This window comes from Thermobia domestica, chromosome 13 (genome assembly GCF_964235325.1).
Source record: "Thermobia domestica chromosome 13, izTheDome1.hap1.1, whole genome shotgun sequence".
NCBI classification, from domain to species: domain Eukaryota; kingdom Metazoa; phylum Arthropoda; class Insecta; order Zygentoma; family Lepismatidae; genus Thermobia; species Thermobia domestica.
In genome coordinates this window covers 138,162,851-138,186,670 of record NC_137466.1, presented here as the reverse complement: position 1 = coordinate 138,186,670, position 23,820 = coordinate 138,162,851, and the positions used below count along the sequence as shown (strand labels likewise).

Genomic DNA, 23,820 nt, shown 5'->3' with positions numbered 1-23,820 from the left:
GTTGTATAAAATGTCGCCCGACGATGGGACTGAATATAAAAGTTACAAGGAAGCTTGGCTTTTATATTTAAGAACCACTGGTCCGTTTATAATAACAATATTCCATAATTACATCCTTTACATTTTGATCGACCGTCGCATATATATAACATTATTTATTTTCATTCATATAAATATATTTATAATAAATCTTTCATTTCATTATCATTTATCCTTTATTACATTAATATACATATTTTATTATTATTAAAACGCCGTCGCTTATTTATATAATTAACGAAGGGTACGAATTCAAAATAGTAAGAAGCAATTACATATTAAAACATGAGTCACCATGATCAAAGGCGCATTATATAGTATTAATTAGGCATATTACTTTAAAATGATATTTTACAGTATGCATTGTATTAATTAGGCGTCAGAATATAGAAGAATCTTATTTAAGTAACATATAAGATGTTGCATGAAGACAGTTGTCGGATAATTAGCTTAATATAATGAACCTTATACTTAACATAATCTTTGACAATTAAGTTTCAACACAAATCAAATATACTATAAATAACCTTTGCTTTTAATGAATCGAACTATAATTCTTCATATTAACAAGAAAGAATTAAAATCATTTGAAAATTATCATTTGTTGAAACAAATGTGATAAAATATTTATGAGTCCATTAACTAATCCTATCAAGTATAGTGCTTGTATTTCAAAGTCATAAGAATTGTTTTCATTATTGATATTAACACATAAACTTAAAAATAAATATTCATGAGAATCTATAGCTGGTATGGGTTCAACCCTTACTTCATTAACTAGAGTCAGTTTAAATTTGTACTTGCATATGATTCTAATAAAGTACATTGTACTGCACAATCATGATTAGGTTCCGTACTATTTTGTACATGTATTGCGTCGTGATTCTGATTTTGATACGAAGTTCCATCTCTTGAACAACGATGATGTCTATACATAGGATTTGTAGCATTTCTAGAATTTCGCCATGTATTTCGATTGTTTTTGTGTCTACTTCGGTTGAGTGATCTGACATAATTATTGTCACGATTGGTTAGGTTAGGTTGATTCCCAACATAGCTTTGCCTATTTTGCTCTTTCTGATTGCTTGAATTTACTCGGTTTAGGTTATGTTCCGTATCGTTCACACTACGGATATTTAGATTCCGAACAGGTACAAAATGATCTGAATTATTTTTACTTTTACCTACTCCTGCTTGTTGATTCGGTGGGAGTAATAAATGAGGGATTAGTTTGATATATTGCGATCTATCTATACACATTATATTGCACTCGTCCGAAAATTTTTCTAGGAAAGAAGTAGCATTTTCGTTACATTTACCAATGCATTTACTCATAACACGTATTTCACTCATATTTACGCTTAACTTTACCTTCCTTTTATCATTCCGTGTTCTTGTTGAGTGAACATTCCTATCTACGGCGTGAGGTGTAGATCCACCGTCTCTTTTCCGCTCAATTGTATTCTTCGGATGGATTTCTTCCAAAATAATGTCCTTATTCTTCGGATGGATTTCTTCCAAAGTAATGTCCTCATCAGATACGGGTGAAGGCGAGGTCATCTCTGGTGAACAAGGAACTTCCACACAATCTATAACCATGTTGCTATGACATGCATAATCTTTAATCAGCAACGTCTTAATTTCTTCATATTGTCTGCTGGATTCATTATATTTCTGCTGTATCATCTGCTTTAATTCTTCCATATCGTCCTTTAGGCTTTGTTCATGCCGTTGTAAAGCTAGTATGATTCTGTCTTCTAATGTCATTTTTGGTGCTGGATTTTGTTCACCGTTATCACTATCACTGGTTTCTTTCTCCATTGCCTCACCGTTCATATTTCTTGATATTATTCTACCACTTCTAAGTCTTGTCAAGTTTGTAGTCATTAACCTTATTAGAGAAGTAAATTCACCCTTACTTTACTTCGGGATATGAATTTACAAGAATCCCGGGTGAGGTAAACCAAAATCTTTATTACCGATTCACCCAAGGTAATCGTTAACCCTGGTTCGGCTAATAATGTAAGTAAAGTTTTTGTGGTAGTAATTATTCACACCTTAAAATATCTTCCGTGAGTACATTTACTAGTATTCTCACCTTTTATACTGAAATTACAAAACGATGATACGTATTAAACAATTTTATTCGTTGATTCTCTTTGAACGAATATGCACATAAACTGTCTTGCGATCGTACATGTTTGTTAGGTAACTATAAACAACTACATAGCAACGAATTATACAATAATGTATGTTTCTTACATATATTAAAAACATTCTTCTTTTGTTATTTTTAAATTAACATTATATCTGGTATAGTGCTTGTGTAGAAGCACTTTCTGCCCAAAAATACAAGTAATTATCAATTTATACAAAGTATCTCGTTGTAAACAATCAATCAAATATACATACACAGTAATTATCAATTTATACAAAGTATCTCGTTGTAAACAATCAATCAAATATACATACACAGAACAATCAAATAGAAAATAGTTTTAGTAAAAAATCATCCGTAGAAAAGTTAATGTCTTTAACTTTAAAAGTATAAACCCTAACTGGAAATATCTACTCACTTAATGCGCCAAGATTATCACTGAATATCCCTATTCAAAATATAGAATAGAAGCTATTTAATTACGGTCAAAAATATCATTTTAACGTAGTTATCGACTAATATGTTACTAAATAATTTCTGTTTGTTTATTTTTTCAGGCAACCGCTTTGCTTTAATGCAATCGAAAATAGGGCTTGTGTCTATTCTGTCCAGTTACGAAGTTCAACCTTGCGAGAAGACACGTATTCCTTTTGAGTATGATCCTAAACATTTTTTCCCGGCTGGAAAAGGGGGAACATGGCTGCGATTTGTGAAGCGAGAAAAATAGTATAAAAAGTGTTGTTTGAAGACAAAGTAATTTTAAACATTTATTATTTATTTCAGTAAGAAATAGGAAAACTGACTGTGATATAGTTACTGTGCTCTTTAATGAAAATTGAATGTTTTATATGTGTTATTTTATGTACATACTCTTATAATACATATTTTCTGAATAGCCCAACATATGACTATCGATTAATGAACTTGATAGAATGGTTGATTAGTATTATATATGAAAGAGAGAAGAACGTAAATACCAAAATCCTTACCTTCCTTTCGAAGTATTGAAATTAACAATACACACTATATTCATTGAGACAACAATATTTCTGAATACCACTCATCGTAGCTTCGGAACTTCTTGTATAAAGTAAAAGACAAGCTCTAACCAAAGCACATACTATTTAATCAATAATAATACTAAATAATAATTTCAAAAATGCAAATATGTATTAAAATTGTTAAAATGAAAGGACACATCTGATTGGTTCCTAAATATCATCTCCTCTCATTTTCTGAGATATATAAGCTGTAGTCCTAGAAATTGTATTTTATAAAGTATCTGATGAAGTAAAAAATATTTTCACGAAACTATAACGATAGTATTTATTAAATAGTATATGATTTGGTCAGAGTTTATCTTTTACTTTACACAATATTTATTTATGAAATTTTCATTACAGTGGAAAAAAATGTAATTGTAAATAAAATAAATATTTTAATACTAATTCATTGTTTAACAAATTCGAAGATTGAGCACTTTCAAAACTAAACATGATAGTTTAATTAATTACATCTTCTACGAAAACTACTATATGCTGCGTTTCTACCTGGTCAAAATATCTCTAGCCATTAAATTCACAGCGCATGATATCAACCTGTAACTTTTGATTATCGCAGCGAGCGCTGTGTAACTGTGTAAACTGTGAACAGATCCATTAATTTGTGTTATAATTAGGGATGAGCTAAACCGGTTTTTATAAAAACCGGATACCGGTTTCTAGAAAAACCGAAACCCGAAAAACCGACAATTCGATTTTCTCCAAATCCTGTTCGGTTTTCGACCGGAACCGGTTTCTGTTTTCTCAAAAACCGGTTTCGGTTTCTTCAAAACCGGTTCGGTTTTCTCCGAAACTGGTTTCGATAAAAAACTTTTGGAAAACATAAAACTATTTCTGTGAAAATGGAATCGGTTTCCAGAGAACCACGAAACTATTCTGGTCAGAAATGGAATAAGTCTTGGAAAAAAACGGAACCAGTTTTGAACAAAACCGAAACCGGATCCGCTGAAAAACTGAATCGGTTTTGGAGAAAACCGATAACAAGTTTCGGTAAAAAAACCGAACCGGTTTGTCTAAAAACCTACAGCGTTATATTGTACAAATATACGGTATTCTTATGTTTACTACAGAAATCAGTACGGATCATACGTTACCCATATGCTACATACACACTGCCCTTTTTCCTGCTTAGATGTTACATCATGCCGTTGCAGCATGTCTGACATCTAACAGTCTTCCGTATATCACATACGTATAAGTATGTTATTCTACATACGTCAGCTATATGGTACATAAGTCCATCTGCATGTGACATGCTGACTGCCTATATACAGTTTGTTCGTTCGTATGAAAAGTGCGTTTATTCGGCACACTTGCACGGAAAGTACGTACAAAATATATTTTTTTCAGTTATACGTTTGTTGTACGTTCAGTTCAAAAACTAAGGATTTAGACATGTAACCTACGTTTTTACGCACGCCATATACGTGTTTTCTCTCTGTGTAAATCACATTAAGTATACAGAAGTTTGTTTTATACAAAAGATCACAACAAAATTACAATACATTGAGAAAAGTTTCGGATGATACATTATTATAATGCTGTAGACAATATTACCTTATAGTTCCTAATTATTACTAACAAACGTAAATAAAACTCCGAATTGGAAAAGGTACATTAAATACCATACTTTTATTTAATGTATATCCACAAACAAAATTAAACAGAAATCACTCGAAAATGTTCTTACATCACCTGTATGTGTGACAGATTAACATTTAGTTTTTTTTTTTTTTTTTTTTTTTTAGTTTAGACTTTAAGAAATTAGTTTCAAGGTTGTAGTAGAAACTTGAGTACCTTGTGTTATTATTTTAGCATAGGCATGAAGAGTAGAGAGTAAATGCTGGAGTGATAATGGCCTTTTTTAATTTTTGTTTTTGTAGAGAAATCTACGATTTGTTATAGCCCTACTTGGTTTTAGTATAACTTCAGTTCAGTGTTGCCACACTTGGTACAATTGTACCAAATTCAGCCCTTTCTGTTATTCATTTGCCCGTTGGTACCACGCTCGCATTTTCAGCCCCTTTTGTGAAAAAGTTGGTATAATTCTACTCAATTCAGCCCCATTTAATAAATATTTTTTAAAAGTGTCAGTAAAACTTTTCTTACACCTCACGTTACTCATACGTTACTCTTAAAAAAACCCTGTTGAACATTCATTCTGTGGCATTACACTGCATAACGCTACGAACTTTGTGTGGATAATTCGTAATTCGAACTATGTCAACAAACAAATTACGCTAGATGGGCGTATCCGTGCCGCACATGAAGGAGACGAGGAAGAAACAGTGTGGTGGAAATTTTAGCTTGAAATCTTGAAAACAAAAAGCAGCAGCACAATATTCTTCTTAGACTTATTATCCTCCTTCGATCGTGAAACAAGCGAGAATAAAAGCTATAATTTAAATTTTAATATTTTATTATTAGGTACTGTTTACACACGAACTCAGAGATGATTGATTTGCTCCTCGTTTTATATATTTTTTTCATATATGGCCATAATATCGTTTCGGTTTATTGGCCAGTTTGAAATAGAGGGGCATTTGGTTTTCTTATAATACATACCGATGATGATAACTGTTTTCCCTTTTAATTTGCGGCCTGTGTTATACTCCTTTCGTGCGAGAGAAAAGTTTCATTTACTTCCACGGTTGTTCGGGGTACTCCCATTTGGATGTTTTTAAAAAAGTAATTTTTAAAAGAGCTCTTTCTTTATTTGGACTCAGAAGACGGGGGGGGGGATGTTTTAGAACTTACTCTCTTTTAGTTTAATGTTATAGAGCCATGTATTACACTGGTATAAAATCATGAATTCAGCCCTTTTTGTTTCAATTTGGTACTATTTTTCAGCCCACTTCAGAGCCAGGACTGTGGCAACACTGCTTCAGTTACAGTCAGTATCATACAAAGGACCAGGAAAGTCCTTGCGATAATATTCCTTAAAACATTCAGAACAGGCAGAAAGGAAGAAAAAAAAAGCATGTTATACGTTTAGACGCAATTTACATAGAACTCTACATACTACTAAATTCAGAACAATGAATAGCTTTTTTCCCCGTAAATTCTTCATTGTTGAAAGTTAGTTTCTTTATAGCTGTGACGTTACACAATTTGAAACATTTCTATCCAACAATGACCGATGATCTGTTAGCCACCCCATCTAAGCAAATTTGGAATTGAGCTAGATCGTTTGATCGTCGTTTGTTCGCGTTTGATTTCCAAAAATTATAGTTTGATTGCCACGTGAATTGACATAATACAAGTAATTATGTAGGTGAGGCTAACAGGTTAACCTGCTAGCCTCCATGGAACTAAATTTGATCGGAATTAGGTCAGATCGTTTCATCGTCGTTTGATCGCGTTTGATCGTCAACAATTATCATTTGATCGGTCTACGTATTGACATAATACAAGTAACTATGTAGGTGGGAGCTAACAGGTTAACTAGTTAGCCCCACCAACTAACCAGATTTTATCGGAATTGGGTATGATCGTTTTATCAAAGTTTGATCGCGTTTAATCGCCAACAATTATCGTTTGATCGCCATGTGTATTGTTCTAATACGCAATATTCATCAAGGGGGTAACAGGATAACATGTTAGCCACCCCAAATCAAATTTGTTCCGAACAGGGTTTCATCGTAGTTTGATCGCTGTTTGATCGCCAACAATTATCATTTGATCGCGTTTCATCGCTAAAAATTATCGTTTCATCTCCGCGCCTATTGACGTAATACAAGTAATTATGTAAGGGGACTAACAGGTTAACCTATTAGCTTCCCATTGAGCCAAATTTGATCGGAATTGGGTCAAATCGTTTCATCGTCATTTGGTCGCATTTGATCGCCACAATTATCGTTTGATGGCCACGCGTACTGACGTAATACAAGTAACCATGTAAAGGGTCTAACAGGTTAACCTGTTTGTCCAACATCGGACCAAATTTGATCGGCATTGGGTGAGATCGATTCGTCGTCGTTTGATCGCGTTTGGTCGTCACGTGTATTAACGTAATACAGGTAACTATGTAGGCGGGCTCCCCCAACGAATTAAATTTGTTCCGAATTGGGACAAATCATTTTATCGTCGTTTGATCGCCAACAATTATCGTTTGATCACAACGCGTATTAACGTAATACTAGTAATCATGTAGGGGGGCTAACGCATCAATCTGTTACCCACCATGGATCCAAAATTTGTTCCGAATTGGGTCAGATCGATTTATTGTCGTTTGATCGCCAACAATTATTATTTGATTGCCACGCGCATTGAGGTAATACAAGTAATCACGTAGGGGGCTAACAGGTTAACAGGTTAACCTGTTAGCCCTCGATCGAACCAGATTTGTTCCGAATTGGGTCAAATTGTGTTATCATCGTTTGATCGCTAGCAATTACTTTTGATCGCGTTTATTCTCCAAACATTATCGTTTGATCGTCACGCGAATTGACCTAATGCAAGTAATTATGTATAGTTTAACGTGTTAGCCCCCCATCGAACCAAATTTAATCGGAATTGGGTCAGCTCGTTTCATCGTTGTTTGATCGCGTTTGATCGCCAACAGCTATCGTTTGATTGCCATGCGTATTGACGTAAGGAAATAATTATCAAGGCGGGCTAACAGGTTAACCTCTTAGTCCCCCAACGAACCAAACTTGATTAGAATTGTGTCATATCGTCTCATCGTCGTTCGGTTGCGTTAGCTCACCAACAATTATCGTTTGATCACCACGCGTATTGACGTAATACAAGTAATTACGTAGGAGGGCTAACAGATTAACCTGTTGGCCCCCCACATAATTACGTCAATACGCTTTGTAATCAAAGAATAATTGTTGGCAATCAAAGGCGATCAAACGACAATGATACTTTCTGACAAATTTCCGGTGAAATTTTGTTCCACAGGGAACTAACAGGTAAACTGTTGGCCTTCCTACATAATTATTTGTAATACGTCAATATGCATGGTGATCAAAGGATAATGGCGATCGAACGCGATCAAACGATAACTATTGGCGATCAAACGATAAAACGATCTCACTCAATTCCGATCAAATTTGGTTCAATGGGGGACTAACAGGTTAACGTGTTGGCCCCTCTACATACTTACTTGTATTACGTCAATACGCGTGGCGATTAAACGATAACTGTTGGCTATCAAACGCAATTAAACGACGATCAAACTATCTTGTTCAATTCCAATCAAATTTGCTTACATGGGGGCTAATTGGTTAACTGTTGTCTTCCCCTACATAATTATTTGTAATACGTCAATACGCATGGTGTCCAAACGATAATTGTTACCGATCTAATGCGACTAAATAACGATGAAACGATCTAACCCAATTCAGATCAAATTTGTTTCCATTCGGAGGCTAACAGGTTAACCTGATGTTTCCCTACATAATTAGTTGAATTACGTCAATATGCGTGGCTCTCAAACGATATTTTTTGGCGATCATTCACGATCAAGAAACGATCGATCAAATTGGGTTCTATATGTTAATACACGTGGCGATCAAACGATGATGAAACGATCTTACCTAATTCCGATCAAATTTGTTTCGATGGGTTGCCTAACAGTTTATCCTGTTAGCCCCTCTATAGAACTACTTATATTACGTCAATAGGCGTGGCGATCAAACGATAATTGTTGACGATCAAACGCGATCAAATGATTTGGTACAATTCCGATCAAATTTGGTTCCATGGGGACAAAGAGTTTTACGTGTTAGCCCACATGCATATTTACTCGTATTATGTCAATACCTGTGACGATCAAATGATAATTGTTGGCGATGAAACGCGATCAAACGACTATGAAACGATCTGACCCAACTCTGATCAAGTTTGGTTCGATACATCAATACGCATAGCGACCAAACGATAATCGCTGGCGATTAAACGACAGTCAAACGATCTGGCTCAACTTCAATCAAATTTGTTTTCATGGGCGGCTGACAAGTTAACATGTATCATAATTATTTGTAATACGTCAATATTCATGGCGATCAAACGATAATTGTTGCCGATCAAACGCGACCAAACGACTTTGAAACGATCTGAACCAGTTCTGATCAAGTTTGGTTCAATACGTCAATACACGTGGCGATCAAACGATAATTATTGGCGATATAACGCGAGTAAATAACTATGAAACGGTCTGACCCAATTCCGATCAAATTGCTTTTCTTGGTCCCCTACATAACCATTTTTATTACGTCGATAAGCATGGCAATCAAACGATAATTCTTGGCGATTAAACGCAATGAAACGAGGATTAAATGATCTGACCTTATTCCGATAATTGCGATCAAATTTATTACTATTTTTAGGCCAACAGGTTAACCTCTCGTTTCCCTACATAGTTAGTTGAATTATTCAATATCCGTGACAATCAAACGATAATTGTTGGCGACCAATCGCGATCAAACGACTATGAAACGATCTGATCCATTCTGATCAAATTTGGTTCCATACATCAATACGCATGGCGATCAAACGATAATTCTTCGGGATCAAACGTAATCAAACGACGAAGAAACGATCTGACCTAATTCCGATCAAATTTGGTTCGATGGGGGAGCTAAAAGGTTAACCTATTAGCTCCAATATGTAATTACTTGTATTAGGTTATTACACGTGGCGATCAAACTATAATTGTTGGCGACCAAACGCGATCAAACGACGATGAAACGATCTAACCCAATTCCGATCAAATTTGGTTCGATGGGAGACTAACAGGTTAACCTGTTAGCCCCAGCTACATAATAACTTGTATTACGTGAATTCAGTGGCGATCAAACGCGATCAAACGACGATCATACGATCTGGCTCAATTTCAATCAAATTTGCTTACATGGGGGGGGGGGGAGTAACTGGTCACCGGTCAATTATCGATTAATTTTTTGATTGATAGGAGCATTAAATTCTGTTTTCTACACGGTGGTTATTTTGAACGAGACATACTGATTTCAGTAGGATTCGTAAGACTACACTAGCTTCTTTGAAATACGAGTACTAATTGCTTCCTTTTAACTGAAATTAACTCAACGATCGCACGTAAAGAAAACATGTACTGCATGTTAGCCACCTATTCAGAGAGAGATGTAGTTTCACGAAAATACTGCTTATTATAAGTTCTAATATCCTGCAAGAGCTATAAAGCTGTGTGTTTAAAAAGAAAGACCGAACTTCTGCCTTAAAAGATCTGTATCGCTCGTTTTACATTTTAAGCACTGTCCTCTTCAAAGTAGTCCCCTGTACTGGCAATACATCGTTCCCAACGTTTCTTCCATTTTCGGAAACTCTCCTGGAATCTATTTTCTGGAATGGCTCTTGTTGCATTGTCCTAAATTTCTTCTATGGTAAGGAAAGCACGTCCTTTTAGAGTGGTTTAAATTTAGGACACAGGAAAATGTCTCTCGGGACTAGGTCCGAGAATAAGATGGATGAATTACAGCGGGAATCTAATGTTTTGTCAGATTACTGTAGACGATGGGTGAAGCGTGAGCCGATGCATTGGCTTGGTGCACGATTGAAGTCTGTTTGTGCACACAGCATCCCTCAAACGTGCTAAAATGTCTTGGTACAACTGTTTGTTTACCATCTGACCACATGGTACAATTTCATGACTACAAGGTCTTTGGAATGAGAAAAGACAACTAACATCAGCACGATCTTTGTCCGATAAATGCGTGTTATTTTTAGACACGGAGTTAAGGAGTTAAAAATAATTGAAATGTCTGTGTAAAATTTTTGTCAAGTTTCTCGCAAAATTTCACGCACACATGTTTCTCAAGCTATTTCATTATCACTTTGTCACTAATCTGACGAACAGCTTGTGCAACTGCTCACTTCAATGGCTGCAGCTCGTGGATGACCATCATAGCGAAACGAGGCAAATGGCAGTTTGTTCTCTAAGCCTCCCGCTACGTGCGCCCAGTAACCGCAGCATGTTCCTCAATTTCGACACTTCGGTACTTTCTAACATACTTTGCCTAGCATCTAAAAACGGTTATAAAATTATGATAAAGAATAGAGACAGTTTAATGTATAATATTCCAAATAGCTACCATTTGCAATCAATTTATGTACGAAAATAAGTGTTAAGTACTAAGAAGATTACAGCAGGTCCAATATAGCGGAAACATGTGAGAGTATCATAAACCAGTAATTCCAAACCGGTACGTTACGACAAGATAATGTGTTGCGCAACACCATGAGATATGTGGTTGAAATTTAAAAATTAATATTATGTCGTGTAGAAGAATACATTTTATTTTACAGGTGGATTATCGTGAAAACATCCGTTGCGTTCGTTGCTTGCCTTTTCTATTTGTAGCCAACACAAAATTATTACACGTAGAACTGTACTTAAATAACTTTCTCAATTGGCTATTCAGCCACATCGCAAGGAAAGAACGCAACGGACGCATGCATGAAAATCCGCCTTAAATAATGAATCAAAATCAAATTTGAAACACACTGAATTTAGACAATGGGGGCAAAAAATACTCAATTCTACTTGTGAATACTGATGTGCTATACGGCTATATGAATTTATAATTTTATATTTTAAAATGAAGATAAATACTAAGAAAACCACAGTGATAAACTGCACAAGAGCAGGACAGGAAGGGGAAAAGCATATGGCTACAGGGAGAGAAAATCGAAGACGTTAAGACGTTCCCCTATTTAAGAAGTCTAATATCCTCTGATGGACGAAGTGAAAAGGACGTAAGTTCAAGAATAGCGAAGGCTAAAAACAAACATTCAATAGGAAAAGAGGACTGCTAACATCAAGGAATGTGTCGTTGGACGTATGAAAACGATTTATTAAGACTGGTATGGAGCGTGGTGCTTTTACGGATCAGAAACGTGGACATTGAGAAAATTTGAAATATTCAAGCTGGAAGCATTTAAAACATGTGTTGGCGGAGAATGATGCGCATATCATGATCTGAAAAGAGAAAGGAAGCTAATGAAGGACGACAGATCATGAAGATAATAGGAAAAACAACAAACATCTGCATGGCTATCTCATTCGGCACTCCGGTTGATCACCGTGTTGATAGAGGAAAAGGCAGAAGGAAAACGAGGAAAAGAAAGACCAAGGATAGAATATCTAGATGCAGCTACGAAGAAGACACCTTATCAAAGTATAAAACGGCTTTCTCAAGGGAGAGAAAAGTTTTAAAATTTCCATATTGCTCACCAACCTATGGTTGAGATGAGAAAGAATAATAATTTTGTATTAGTATATATAGTTAATAAAAATATATATATTACCATTAATATTTTTATATTATCATTGATAATAGCTAATAAATATGTCGCGACGTCGTGGGTTTTCTGTAAAGTGTGTCGCCAGTCAAGAAAGGTTGGAAGCTACTGTTATAAACCGTCAGTCATTACTTCCTAAAATAAAATGAAATGAACTCAATTACGTATTTGACATTAAAGAAGAAGGATAAATACAAAAGAATGGTGATAAAAAGGAAAATTTAATAGATTAGTGAAGATGGAGAGAACATTGCAAATGCACATAATATGAGCTTAGATTAAGCACCTTTCGTACCATAAGTAAGTAATTACAATATTAAACGATATGTGGTTATCTCTGAATCATTGTATGTAAAATAATTCTTAATTTATTTTTCCATTTTTTGTTTCCATTTTCTCCATCATAGAACATAAGATTGCGTGAACCTTGAAGAACCTATTTTCGAAAATCGAAAATAAACCATGCAAAACGTTCGTTCACGATTTGTAAACAATTTACACAAAAAACAAAAAGGACGGTGGCAACTTCACGTAGCAGAAACCATTTTCAGAAATCCTAAATAAACCATGCAGTTCATTTGTACATGATTATTCACAAAACGTTTCGTTTACTCACAATTAATAAACGATTTATACAAATAAATAAATAAAATTAAAAAAATGGGCATGTCCGTGAACCCATTTTTGAAAAAGATGAACCATACAAAACGTTGTTCATCATTTGTTCACGATTGATCACATACAATTTTCATTTGTTCATGACTTAAAAACAATTTGCAAAAAAAATTTAAAAAATGGGCATCTGCGTGAACCTCACAAACCCAATAATCGTAAGCAAGCTATGAACAAACGGTCTCCATAGTTTATTTGTCATCTGCTAAAATTTTCCAGTTGCTTAAAGTTGCTTCATATTGTTTATCGTATAAAATATTTATAAATCGTACGATCATCAACATCTACATACCAAATATACCTCTTATATACAAACAAATGTGTACCTACATGAATAAATAGATTGTTCCTGAAACATTAACTCTGACTACTGTGATACTTCAATCTTATTTTTTGTAGTTTTATCATAACTCACTATTACAGGAGGATTATGATTGTGAGTTGTCATCATTCAAATGCAATCTTGTTCAGTTTATTTTATTGCGGAGCTCCCGCGTGGTGCATACGCGAGTTTGGCGTGAAAGACTCGTGTTCGATTCCCGGCAGGAGCTCATATGGTTCGGGTCCCACGCTAAGTTGTAGATCCACGTCTCATGTAGCTTTGCTGCTGAAAAGGACGCTTAAATCAAGTCAAAATCCTTTATAGGGAATACTAGTATATTATTATTATTATTATTATTATTATTATTATTATTATTATTATTATTATTATTATTATTATTATTATTTCGAAAACAATTTCTCTTTTCCACTCCAAAACTCAATGAGAAGTTAACTTACAATTAGAATTCGAACCGAGTTCTTCCACAAAGAACGTATGAATGATAACACTGGATAACATTTTCTATCTCATTTTCTGGTTGTATTTTTCAGTTGTTTATATATGAATCGTCATTGGTTATTTCAAATTGTTGTTTTCCTGTAATGCTATAGTTTTCATGTAATTTAAAACTTATAATTTTTCCGAACATGCTTCGGCATGCCTCGTAACTAGTTTCCCAGCTTTTATGTTTCAGCAATTTATTAATTTGTAATGTAATCTGTAATAATCTTGTTATTGCTCTCACCAGTTAGTCGATAACAATAATAAGTATTACTACTACTACTACTACTACTACTACAACAATAATAATAATAATAATAATAATAATAATAATAATAATAATAATAATAATAATAATAATAATAATAATAAAGGTCATAGTAATTTATTGACGTTAACTAGGAAGAAACAACCTTTTAATTTATCAAATGTATCCGATATTACCATATGGTTTTTGTTATGTCTATTTTGTCAAAATAGAATTTAAGAGAAATAAAACGTATGAATATGTAAGGGCTAACAGTTTTTTTCTAGAAGACTAAACTCTATATGCTCTTATCTATCTATCTATCTATCTATCTATATATCTATATATATATCTATATCTATATCTATATCTATATCTATATATATATATATATATATATATATATATATATATATATATATATATAATGTTTGTGTGTGTGTGTAAATAAGTCTGATGTATTCTCCTACATATGTGGTTGCTACATAAACCCAGTCGAAAACATAAAATAAAATCGTTTGAGAGGCGTGTCTATAAAACATAATTTAAAATTCTCCTCGGTGACAAAAACAGAAAATGAGCTCCGCTAACGATCTGCATAGTTTATTTCTGATTTTTCGAAAAACACATTCAGTTTCATAAAGTTGGCACATTTCATTTTGATTTTAATTTGATTTTCAGTTTAAAGTCTCTTTTAGCAGTGAGGCTAAATAAGACATTGATCTACAGCTTGACATGGAATCCGAACCACATGAGCTCCTGTCGGGTGTCGAATCCAGGTATCCCACGCCAAAGGCACGTACGCTAACTGTTTACCCACTGGGAGCACCGTTTTGTTTTTCGTACAGAATATTTACAAGTCGTGAACAAACTGAAATTTAATGCGAATAACGGTGAACAAACGGTCTTAGTTGTTTATTTCAAATTCCCGAAAATGGGTTCTCCTACGTCAAGTTGTCACCACCCATCTCCTTTTTGGCGTAAACTGTTCACAAATCGTGAACAAACAAATATTTTATGTGTATAATAGTAAACAAACGACGAACAAACGATCTGCATAGTTTATTTTCCATTTTCGATTTTTTGAGAAACATGAATTTGGCATCGCCCATTTTAATTTTCCTACAAATTGTTTATAAATCGTGAAAAAGCGAAAATTTTATGTGAAAAGTCGTGAACGAACGATGAGCAAATTGTATCTTTTTTTTCAAATTTAAGAATATTTTGGAGGTATGAGAAAATTGACATGTTCCATAGTGTTTAAGGTACTAATTGTTTACGAACAAACAAAAGTGTTAATGTGAACAATCTTGAAGAAACGATGTACAAATGATCTGCATAGTTTATTTTCAATCTACGATTTTTTCAGGTACGTGAAGATCGCACCGCCCATTTTGTTTTTCGTATAGATTGGTCATAAATCATGAACAATAGATGAACAAACGATCTTCATTATTTTTTTTCGATTTCCGAAAATGGGTTCTGCCAGGCTCACGGATATACACGTTTTATTTTTTGTATTCATTGTTTACAAATCGGGAACAAACAAACCTTTTGTGTGATCAATCATGAACAAATGATCTGTATGTTTAATTTCGATTTTTAAATTTCTTTCAGGAGCGTGCCCATTTCGCCCATTTTGCTTTTGATATAAAGTGTTAATAAATCGTGAGCAAACGAAACTTATATGTGAACAATCGTGAACAAACGATCTGTGTGGTTTATTTTCGATTTCCACAAATGGGTTCTGCTAGGTTCACGTATATGAACATGAGATCTCAGTGGCGTATTTAGAGGGGGCTTCTGGACTTAAGCCCCCCGAAATCTTACTTACTATAGTAAAGTATATGAAATATCTTGCAGAATTTTCACATTTTCAGGCAAAGCCCCCCTCCCGAAACAAAATTGTAAATACGCCACTGTAAGATCTATTTCAACACACTAGTATTACTATCAATCAGAAACAACAACAGAGAGAAAGGAAACGGAAAAAAGCTTACAGTGGCCTATGTTTTATATTGTTTTTCCGGCATTCAAGTAATGAGACTGGGAAACATAGGGAAAAAACAATAGGGGTTGCAAATCGTCGGGGCTTGATCCGTAAATCTCTGAATTGTGTTCCAAAATCGCTACTTACTAAGTTATACCCATTTGGTACACTGGAAAATATTTCTGTAGTTTAAATTACCAAATATCAATGTAAAATCATTTACGCTTCATTTTTTAAGTTAATATATATTGCCTTAGATTAAATTACTTTTTTTTTTTTTTTTTACAAATTTACCGTAAGTTTATAAGAAAATATGATATTTTTATTGGTAAAAATGGAAGTTTACACCATTTTATATTTGTAATTTTACTTTATAGGTGTAAATTGATTTATATAGAGGTTGCCAAACAGATTGCCACCGCTTTTTGTAAATTTACCTATGATTTTTTTTTACAGTGTATGTCTCTAAGTGAAAGGACGAAAGCAAGTTAGTAAATCTCATCATTAGAGGCGATTAGTGAGGGAAGTCACATAGGTGAAAATTAAAGTATTAGCACTGCAAATTAAAGGAAAGAAAATAACTTAATGTTCTCATTCCTGTGTAACATTGAGTGGCCCTCATAGTTAATCGCCAACCTTCGGTGCGAGCGGTCCCAGGTTCGATTCCCGGTGGGATCATTCAGTCGAAAAATTGCAAAACGCTTTTTCAAGCAAGCCTTCCTGAATGAAGTTTTTCTGGGTTTTTCTCACTCATACCAGACAAATACCACGGTGGTGCCTAAATTATAGGTCCCAAGCCACTTCCTTTCTTGCTCAATCCTTTCTTCCTTCCCTTTCCCCGCATAGCGTGCTCGCCGACGGCGTCATCCCTCAGACTTGAAAGGCTAAATGGCCATAGATGGCGAAAGACCAGAAATCTAAATCCTAAATTCTGAGTAATATTGAATTAAAGTAACATCGAGTCAATTTTATTCCATTAGGTCGAATAGATAAAACTTTAATTTATCTATGCTAGTATAACTTCCCTCATGTTTTCCTTCTGGTGATGAGAATCGCTAATTTAATAATAAAAATCAAGTACTTTATTGGTGAGAATCGACCATATTTAATTACGAACCAGGACCGATCATCATTCTTTTACGTTTGTAAATATAATATAATATTGGACATAAAGTATGGTACTAGTTTGTTTCACTGTCAAAACGTAACGACAATGATAAAGCACTTCAGAGACAAGTAATACTAATCGTTATTTTTTTTACAGTGACGTAGTAGTTGAGATTATCTTTCAATAGAATAATGAAGTGAAGTTGACTTCGTAGAAAGGGAATACTACCGGGAATCGAAAATAACGGACTATGTACAGAGTTTGTTTCTTATTGTGCAAAAAATAAATGTGGCAGAAAGAAAAATATAAAAAGAGAGAGACCAAAGTTGAATATTTACATTAAATTTAAATCTGTGCCTAAAACAAGGTAAGATGAATTGTTTAATCGATCTAGTTTGTCTCTTATGTTTTCTTTAAAATAGGTTATATTTTTGTGTTATTTCAACTTGATTGGAAGTTGATTCAATCTAATTGGATTTTGAGTAAATTTATTGGATTTTTTAATATTATGCAATGACTACCTTATAAGAAGGAAAAGAAATATTAACTCCGTATGTAAGTTTAAATACAACAAGAATTGCAGATTTATTGGAAGTAATATTTATCATGTGCACATGATGAATAAATGAGCTCGCTATTATGGGCCCTTTCACATAAAATCTACCGAGTTTTTTAATTGTTTTCTGCCAAACTTCTGGTGGTTGTCTCAATCTTGAATCAGGCTTTTCAGTTGTAAATCTGAGAATCGAAACTAAGTCAACAAAATATCGATGGGGAAAAAAAGAAAAAGTTATACACACTGGAATTGTCATGAAAATACCTGTACCTTCTTTCATCGCACGAGGAACAAATTCTTTCATCTTCACGTTGACCTTAACCAATTAAAATCTTTGAGTTTAATAGTCTAACTAATTTACATCACTTCGACCTCATAAGTTGAAGTTAAAAGTCAATGTTCAGTTGCAGATAATTCCACTTGGTTAACGAAAGAAAGAATGTCCGAAGATAAGACATATACTAATCCTTAGATCTTATTAAGCTGATCAAAAACCACATGCGTGAGAGAAACTTTATGTGTAGTTTAAAAAAATAGAGAAAAACTAGTCCATTTTGTACACCTAAATCTAATGTTGTTCGAAAACCATACCAGTTACTAAAATGAAACTAATACTGATATATACCTATCAATAAGTGCTTCATTACCACCAACAAGATGACAGTACGTCATATGGTTAATGAGACATAAGCTAAAAGTGTTATTAATACTTAATTTTAATTTCTGTTTAACTAAATATTGACCAAATATAAGAAATATATCATTCGCTAGATCACATAGAACTGTATCGAGCTGTAGCACAACCTTCCATGTAATGTTAAAGTTTTACTGACGTATGCCACTTGAAAGTGAGAAAGTATCTGAAGCTTGCGTTCGTTCTTGTTCTTTGAACATACGTGTATAGATTATAAGATAAATGATTTTAAAAAATACTAATTTTATATATTTGCAAGGAAAATATAAATTGCGTATTTTCATTGCTATTAATAGCACACTTGTTCCAAGGCAAGCGATTTGCAATTTTCTAATTCTAACGTTTAACTTATTTTTGATAAGTTCCAAGGTAGTGTAAAATGAGTATCACTATAATATTAAATTTATAAAGGAAACCAAGAAAGTTCTGAAGCTTTTCATAGAGGTATGTGTTCCATTGGCCCTCACACCGTGGGTTGAATGCGAATGAAGATAATGGGGTCAGTTGTTGATGTGGGTATATTTAACATACTACCTGCTTGTAGCAGTTTTGTTACACCGTGATCTTGCGTAAGGACAGAGTGAACATGGGACCTCCACAGAGCGTCATAAGAGCGTGTGTGCCGTCTGAGTTCAAGTTGGGGGCAAACGCCGCTGCAGCAGAGTGGAAGACATGCCAGGCATTTACTGAGGGTGTCATGACCATGCGGACTGTGCAGCGGTGGTTTAATAACTTTAAGGTCGGTGACGGAACACTCGAAGATCCACCACATGCTGGAAGACAAACACATGTCCAAAATGAAGATTTTTAGGCAACAATTGAGGCGAACATTGGCCAGACATGTAAGAAACTGGGATTAGAATTCAGCGTGAGTGGCAACTGTGTGCTATTAGTAGTTGAGCCGTGTTCAAGTAAAACTCAAAACTCTATAGCCAGCACTTCTAAATTGCAAAGGGGTCCTTCTGTTACAGGACAACACTATGCCCACGCGGCTAGGATGGCCCGCGACACCATTCTACGCCTTGGATTGGAAACACTATTACATCCGCCATACTTCAAGGACATTGCACTGTCCGCTTATCACCTGTTTCATTCCTTGGACAGTCACCTTAAAGGACATCAGTTCAAATCCCTAGTAGATGTGCAAAATGCACTTTATACCTTCTTAGTTTCACGGCGCACTAAGTTCTACCACGATGGAAACCATGGTCTTCCATTACGTTGGGAGATAGTCGTCGATGCTGATGGAGAATATTTTTGATCTTACAGGTATGTCTTAGACGCCATACCGATGTTCGAAGGTGGTGGGAGATTATGATTTGATCCTTGAGACAGAAGCATATAGTTATTTATAGCTGCATTTATCGGAAATGAACATTCTACAAATTATGTTCCCCACTGTTCATCCATCTACAGAGACTCACTTTAATATTCGGCCACCCCACATTGTTATCATTTATGTCAAAGGACTCATTAATGTAAATACATAGGGAATTTTAAGCGATGACAGGGAACAACTATCATGTCTCGTGTACTATTTCCTAATATGCAAAAGTTGTAAATGCATACTATGCCTAACTAACTACTATGTTTCTACGAACTGCCTTCATATTATGCCACTTTAATATTCGGCCACTAAAGTGACTTTATGATCTTACTGCTGTATCTCCAGTTTACAGGACAATAAGAGTGGAGGAAGGAACGTCGTATGTACAACTCTTTTCTCGTCTTTGTGTTAGAAAGTGTGAATTGGTATTGGCTTTGCAGTATAACACTTCCAATGGGGCGAAAAAGTTGTGACACAATCTTTGAGCAGAGCCAGCTGGTCATTTTTCGCCATAAAAGGGGGATTCCAATAGGTATATTGCCCGTTTCTTGAATATACCACGAAGTACAGTCGGTGATATCTTGCGACGTTATAAGAACGAAGACACGATAGAATCCGTGAAGCCGTAGGCTCGGCCTAGCAAGCTAAATGAACAAGACAAACGTGTGATTGTGAAAAAAGTGACGAAAAACCCAAAATTAAGTGCACTGAAGATTGCAGCGGAATTGTTGCAAGGGTGTGGAAAGGATGTACACCCAGAGACTGTTCGGAAAGTACTGAGAAACGAATGATACCCCGGAAAGGTAGCTACAAAGAAACCATGTGTCAACAAAGTGTGCAGATAGAAACAACTTCAGTTCGCTAAAATCTATGTGAAAAAGAAACCAGAATGATAGAAAGACATTAGTTTTGCTGAGCAAAGCAAATTCAACATTTTAAAGACAGATAATAGGGTTCTAGTGTGGCGAAAGGCGAATGAAGAACTAAGGAAACTGAATTTACAAGCAACAGTCAAATATGGTGGTGGTAACATAATGGTTTGGAGGTGCATATCTGCTGTCGGTAAGGATGAACTCAGGTTTATAAATGCTAAAATGACAAAAGAACAATGCCTGAGCATTCTAAAAGAGACTTTACACAAGAGAGCGGACAAATTTGGAATCAGCGAGACTTTTAAATTTTATCACGATAACGAACCAAAACATAAGGCGCATGTTGTGCGTGACTGGCTTCTGTACAACTGCCCCAGAGCTATCGAAACTAAACCAGAAAGTCCAGACTTCAATCCCATTGAAAATTTGTGGGATAAACTCGATCCTAGAGTTCGGAAAGTGGCGGTGACATCAAAGGAGAAACTTGAGAGAAGGTTAACAGAAGAATGGGGCAATATTTCTGCTGAATATACCGCAAAAATAACTGGAAATATGCAAAATCACTTGAAGGAGGTGGTACACAATAAAGAGTATACAATTAGATATTAAAACCTTTTTCTTGCATCGAAGAAGGCGACAAGAAAGTTCCACATTATGTGGTGGCCGAATATTAAAGTGATTATAATTTTTGTGTTTGAGAAGAAATGTTCTGATTTTTGTACGTAAGAGTTAAAATTTTATAGTTTAATTTTTGTAAAAAGTTGCAGAAAATATAGAGGTTTCACATAGCATAAACAATATTATCACTCTTGTTTACTGTAGTTCATAATATAAGATAAAATGCCAGTACAATCTGGTGGCCGAATATTAAAGTGAGTCTCTGTATATACTATTAAAATTATTTAATATAATGGGAATGATTTGTTTATTTGATTCATTAATTAGAATATGCATTATGTAATTTATCATAGCCACAAACATTTAACCATTAAATATTCCATTTAATATTATGATTTTTTCATTTATCTTATATCAGCTAGTCTAAAAATTTCGGAGCCCTTTAGGTGCGATGGCGTTAATGTCAAAAATATGAAAGTTTACGAGTTGCAGTGATTCGCACTAACAAGATTTGACAGCTAGGAAACATGAAAGAATCGATGAAATTCTTATAAACAAACGTAAGGTATTGCGTCGTGAAGATGAGTGAACTTTGAGTGAAATAACACTACATGTTACAATTTTATTTCGTTTAATGTGCAAAATGTTGCGCAGAACTGTGAAGAAATTTGTGTTGCTATGGGTAAGACACGTTATCAAAACAACTGCCAAAAGATGATTCAGTCACTTTAATTCTGCAAATTATGATATCCAAGATGATCCTTGCAATGCTCAACTAGTCACAGCAAAAAAGGATGATATTATAGCAAGTGTTGAGCAGGACCGGCATATTACCAGTCAGAGCATTGCGAATGACCTAAAAACTCAATATCAAACAATGTTAAGGCATTTGGAAAAAGTTGAGTAAATACAGAAGTTTGAAGTTTGGGTGCTACATGATCTGACCCAAAATTTTTTACCAGATTGATTTCTATCTGTGAATCTACTGAAACGTAAGAAACTCGATCCATCTCTGATACAGTTTGTTACGAGTGATGACAAGTGGAAAACTACGACAAAAATATGGAAAAAGATTGGTTGAGGCGAAGAGAGAAGCTTTGTAGTCTGTGAAAAACCAAAACTGGCATCCAGGAAGGTTATGATATGAGTTTGAAGAGATTAGAAGTGCATCGTACATCACAAGCTTCTGTTCCCGGGCAATACTATGGATTCAGACCTGTACTTTCGACAATCAGCAACTAGCAATTAACAAGAAAGAAAAAAAAAAGAACTACTGAACAGAAAGGGTGTCATATACAACTCTGACAACGTCAGGCCGTGTATAATTTTAACGTTATATCAGAAGTTGAGAGAACTTAGCTAGGGGGTTTTAAGGTTGTATAGCCCGGATCAGCCACAATCATTTTCTTTAGACTCTCAAACTCCCTGAACAGTGTTAAGTTAGTTTCAAAATAGGCCTTTGAAAATCATGTGTCTCCAATTTCTGACCAGATACTATAGGAGTTATTTATGGGGTTATAACGCTGCCGGAAAATGGCTGAAGATCATCGAACAAAATGTCGCATGTATGATTTTATAATATTACTTTGAAATCTCAATAAATGTAATCTCAATTTCGACCTCCAAGGACTCAATACCTTTTAGATAACTTGATAGTTGTTTCAAATATGCTTTAGTATTTTCATTACGTTGATTTATTCATCAGTTTTTGTTTTCTTAAATGTATATTATTTAGCTTTGTTTGCTTTCTGTGTTTTCAGTAGAATGTAACTTTGTTTTCCATTCACCATATAGAGCTCCATGAACCAGATTTAGTTGAACTTAACACAGAAAGAGTTTACGATTTTGTACTAGCGATTATGTTCCAGGTTTTATCTCCATTTTGTACAGCTGCATAACTCAGATATGAATATATATATATATATATATATATATATATATATATATATATATATATATATATATATATATATATATATATATATGTATGTATAGAAGCATGATTGTTCATTTCTACAATATTATCAATAACCGCATTGTAATTATTCAAAGTTATGAAAAATTAAGTTTATAAATTCACGAAAATGTTTTCAGTACTTTAATAGTTAGCAAATATTCCAAATATTTTACAGAATTTGCGTGAACTTAATCAGAGTATTATCTGCTGAGAAAAAAGTAAATACTGATAATGTAAAACTGAGGTGCTTTAGAACACATTTTTTTTTTAACTTGAAGCATTAGTGTACTTATTATTCATTTTAGGGCAATAATCAATTTCAAAGTATTTTCATACGTAGACGGAACGTACTAAAATCAAAACTCAAAAAAGTAGAAAGGAAGCATACAAGTTAATAGTTAAATCGATAACTT

General features: G+C 34.4%; 1 protein-coding gene across 1 annotated transcript in view; it reads left to right on the top strand.

Annotated features, from left to right (window-relative positions):
- LOC145667776 (uncharacterized) overlaps positions 1-23,820 on the top strand; it is a 65,610-nt gene that overhangs the window by 31,796 nt on the left and 9,994 nt on the right. The window contains exons 5-6 of the mRNA XM_081735215.1: positions 2,755-2,923; positions 5,074-5,087. Of these exons, the coding sequence (XP_081591341.1) occupies positions 2,755-2,923; positions 5,074-5,087 (183 nt within the window). The remainder of the gene's footprint in view (positions 1-2,754; positions 2,924-5,073; positions 5,088-23,820) is intronic.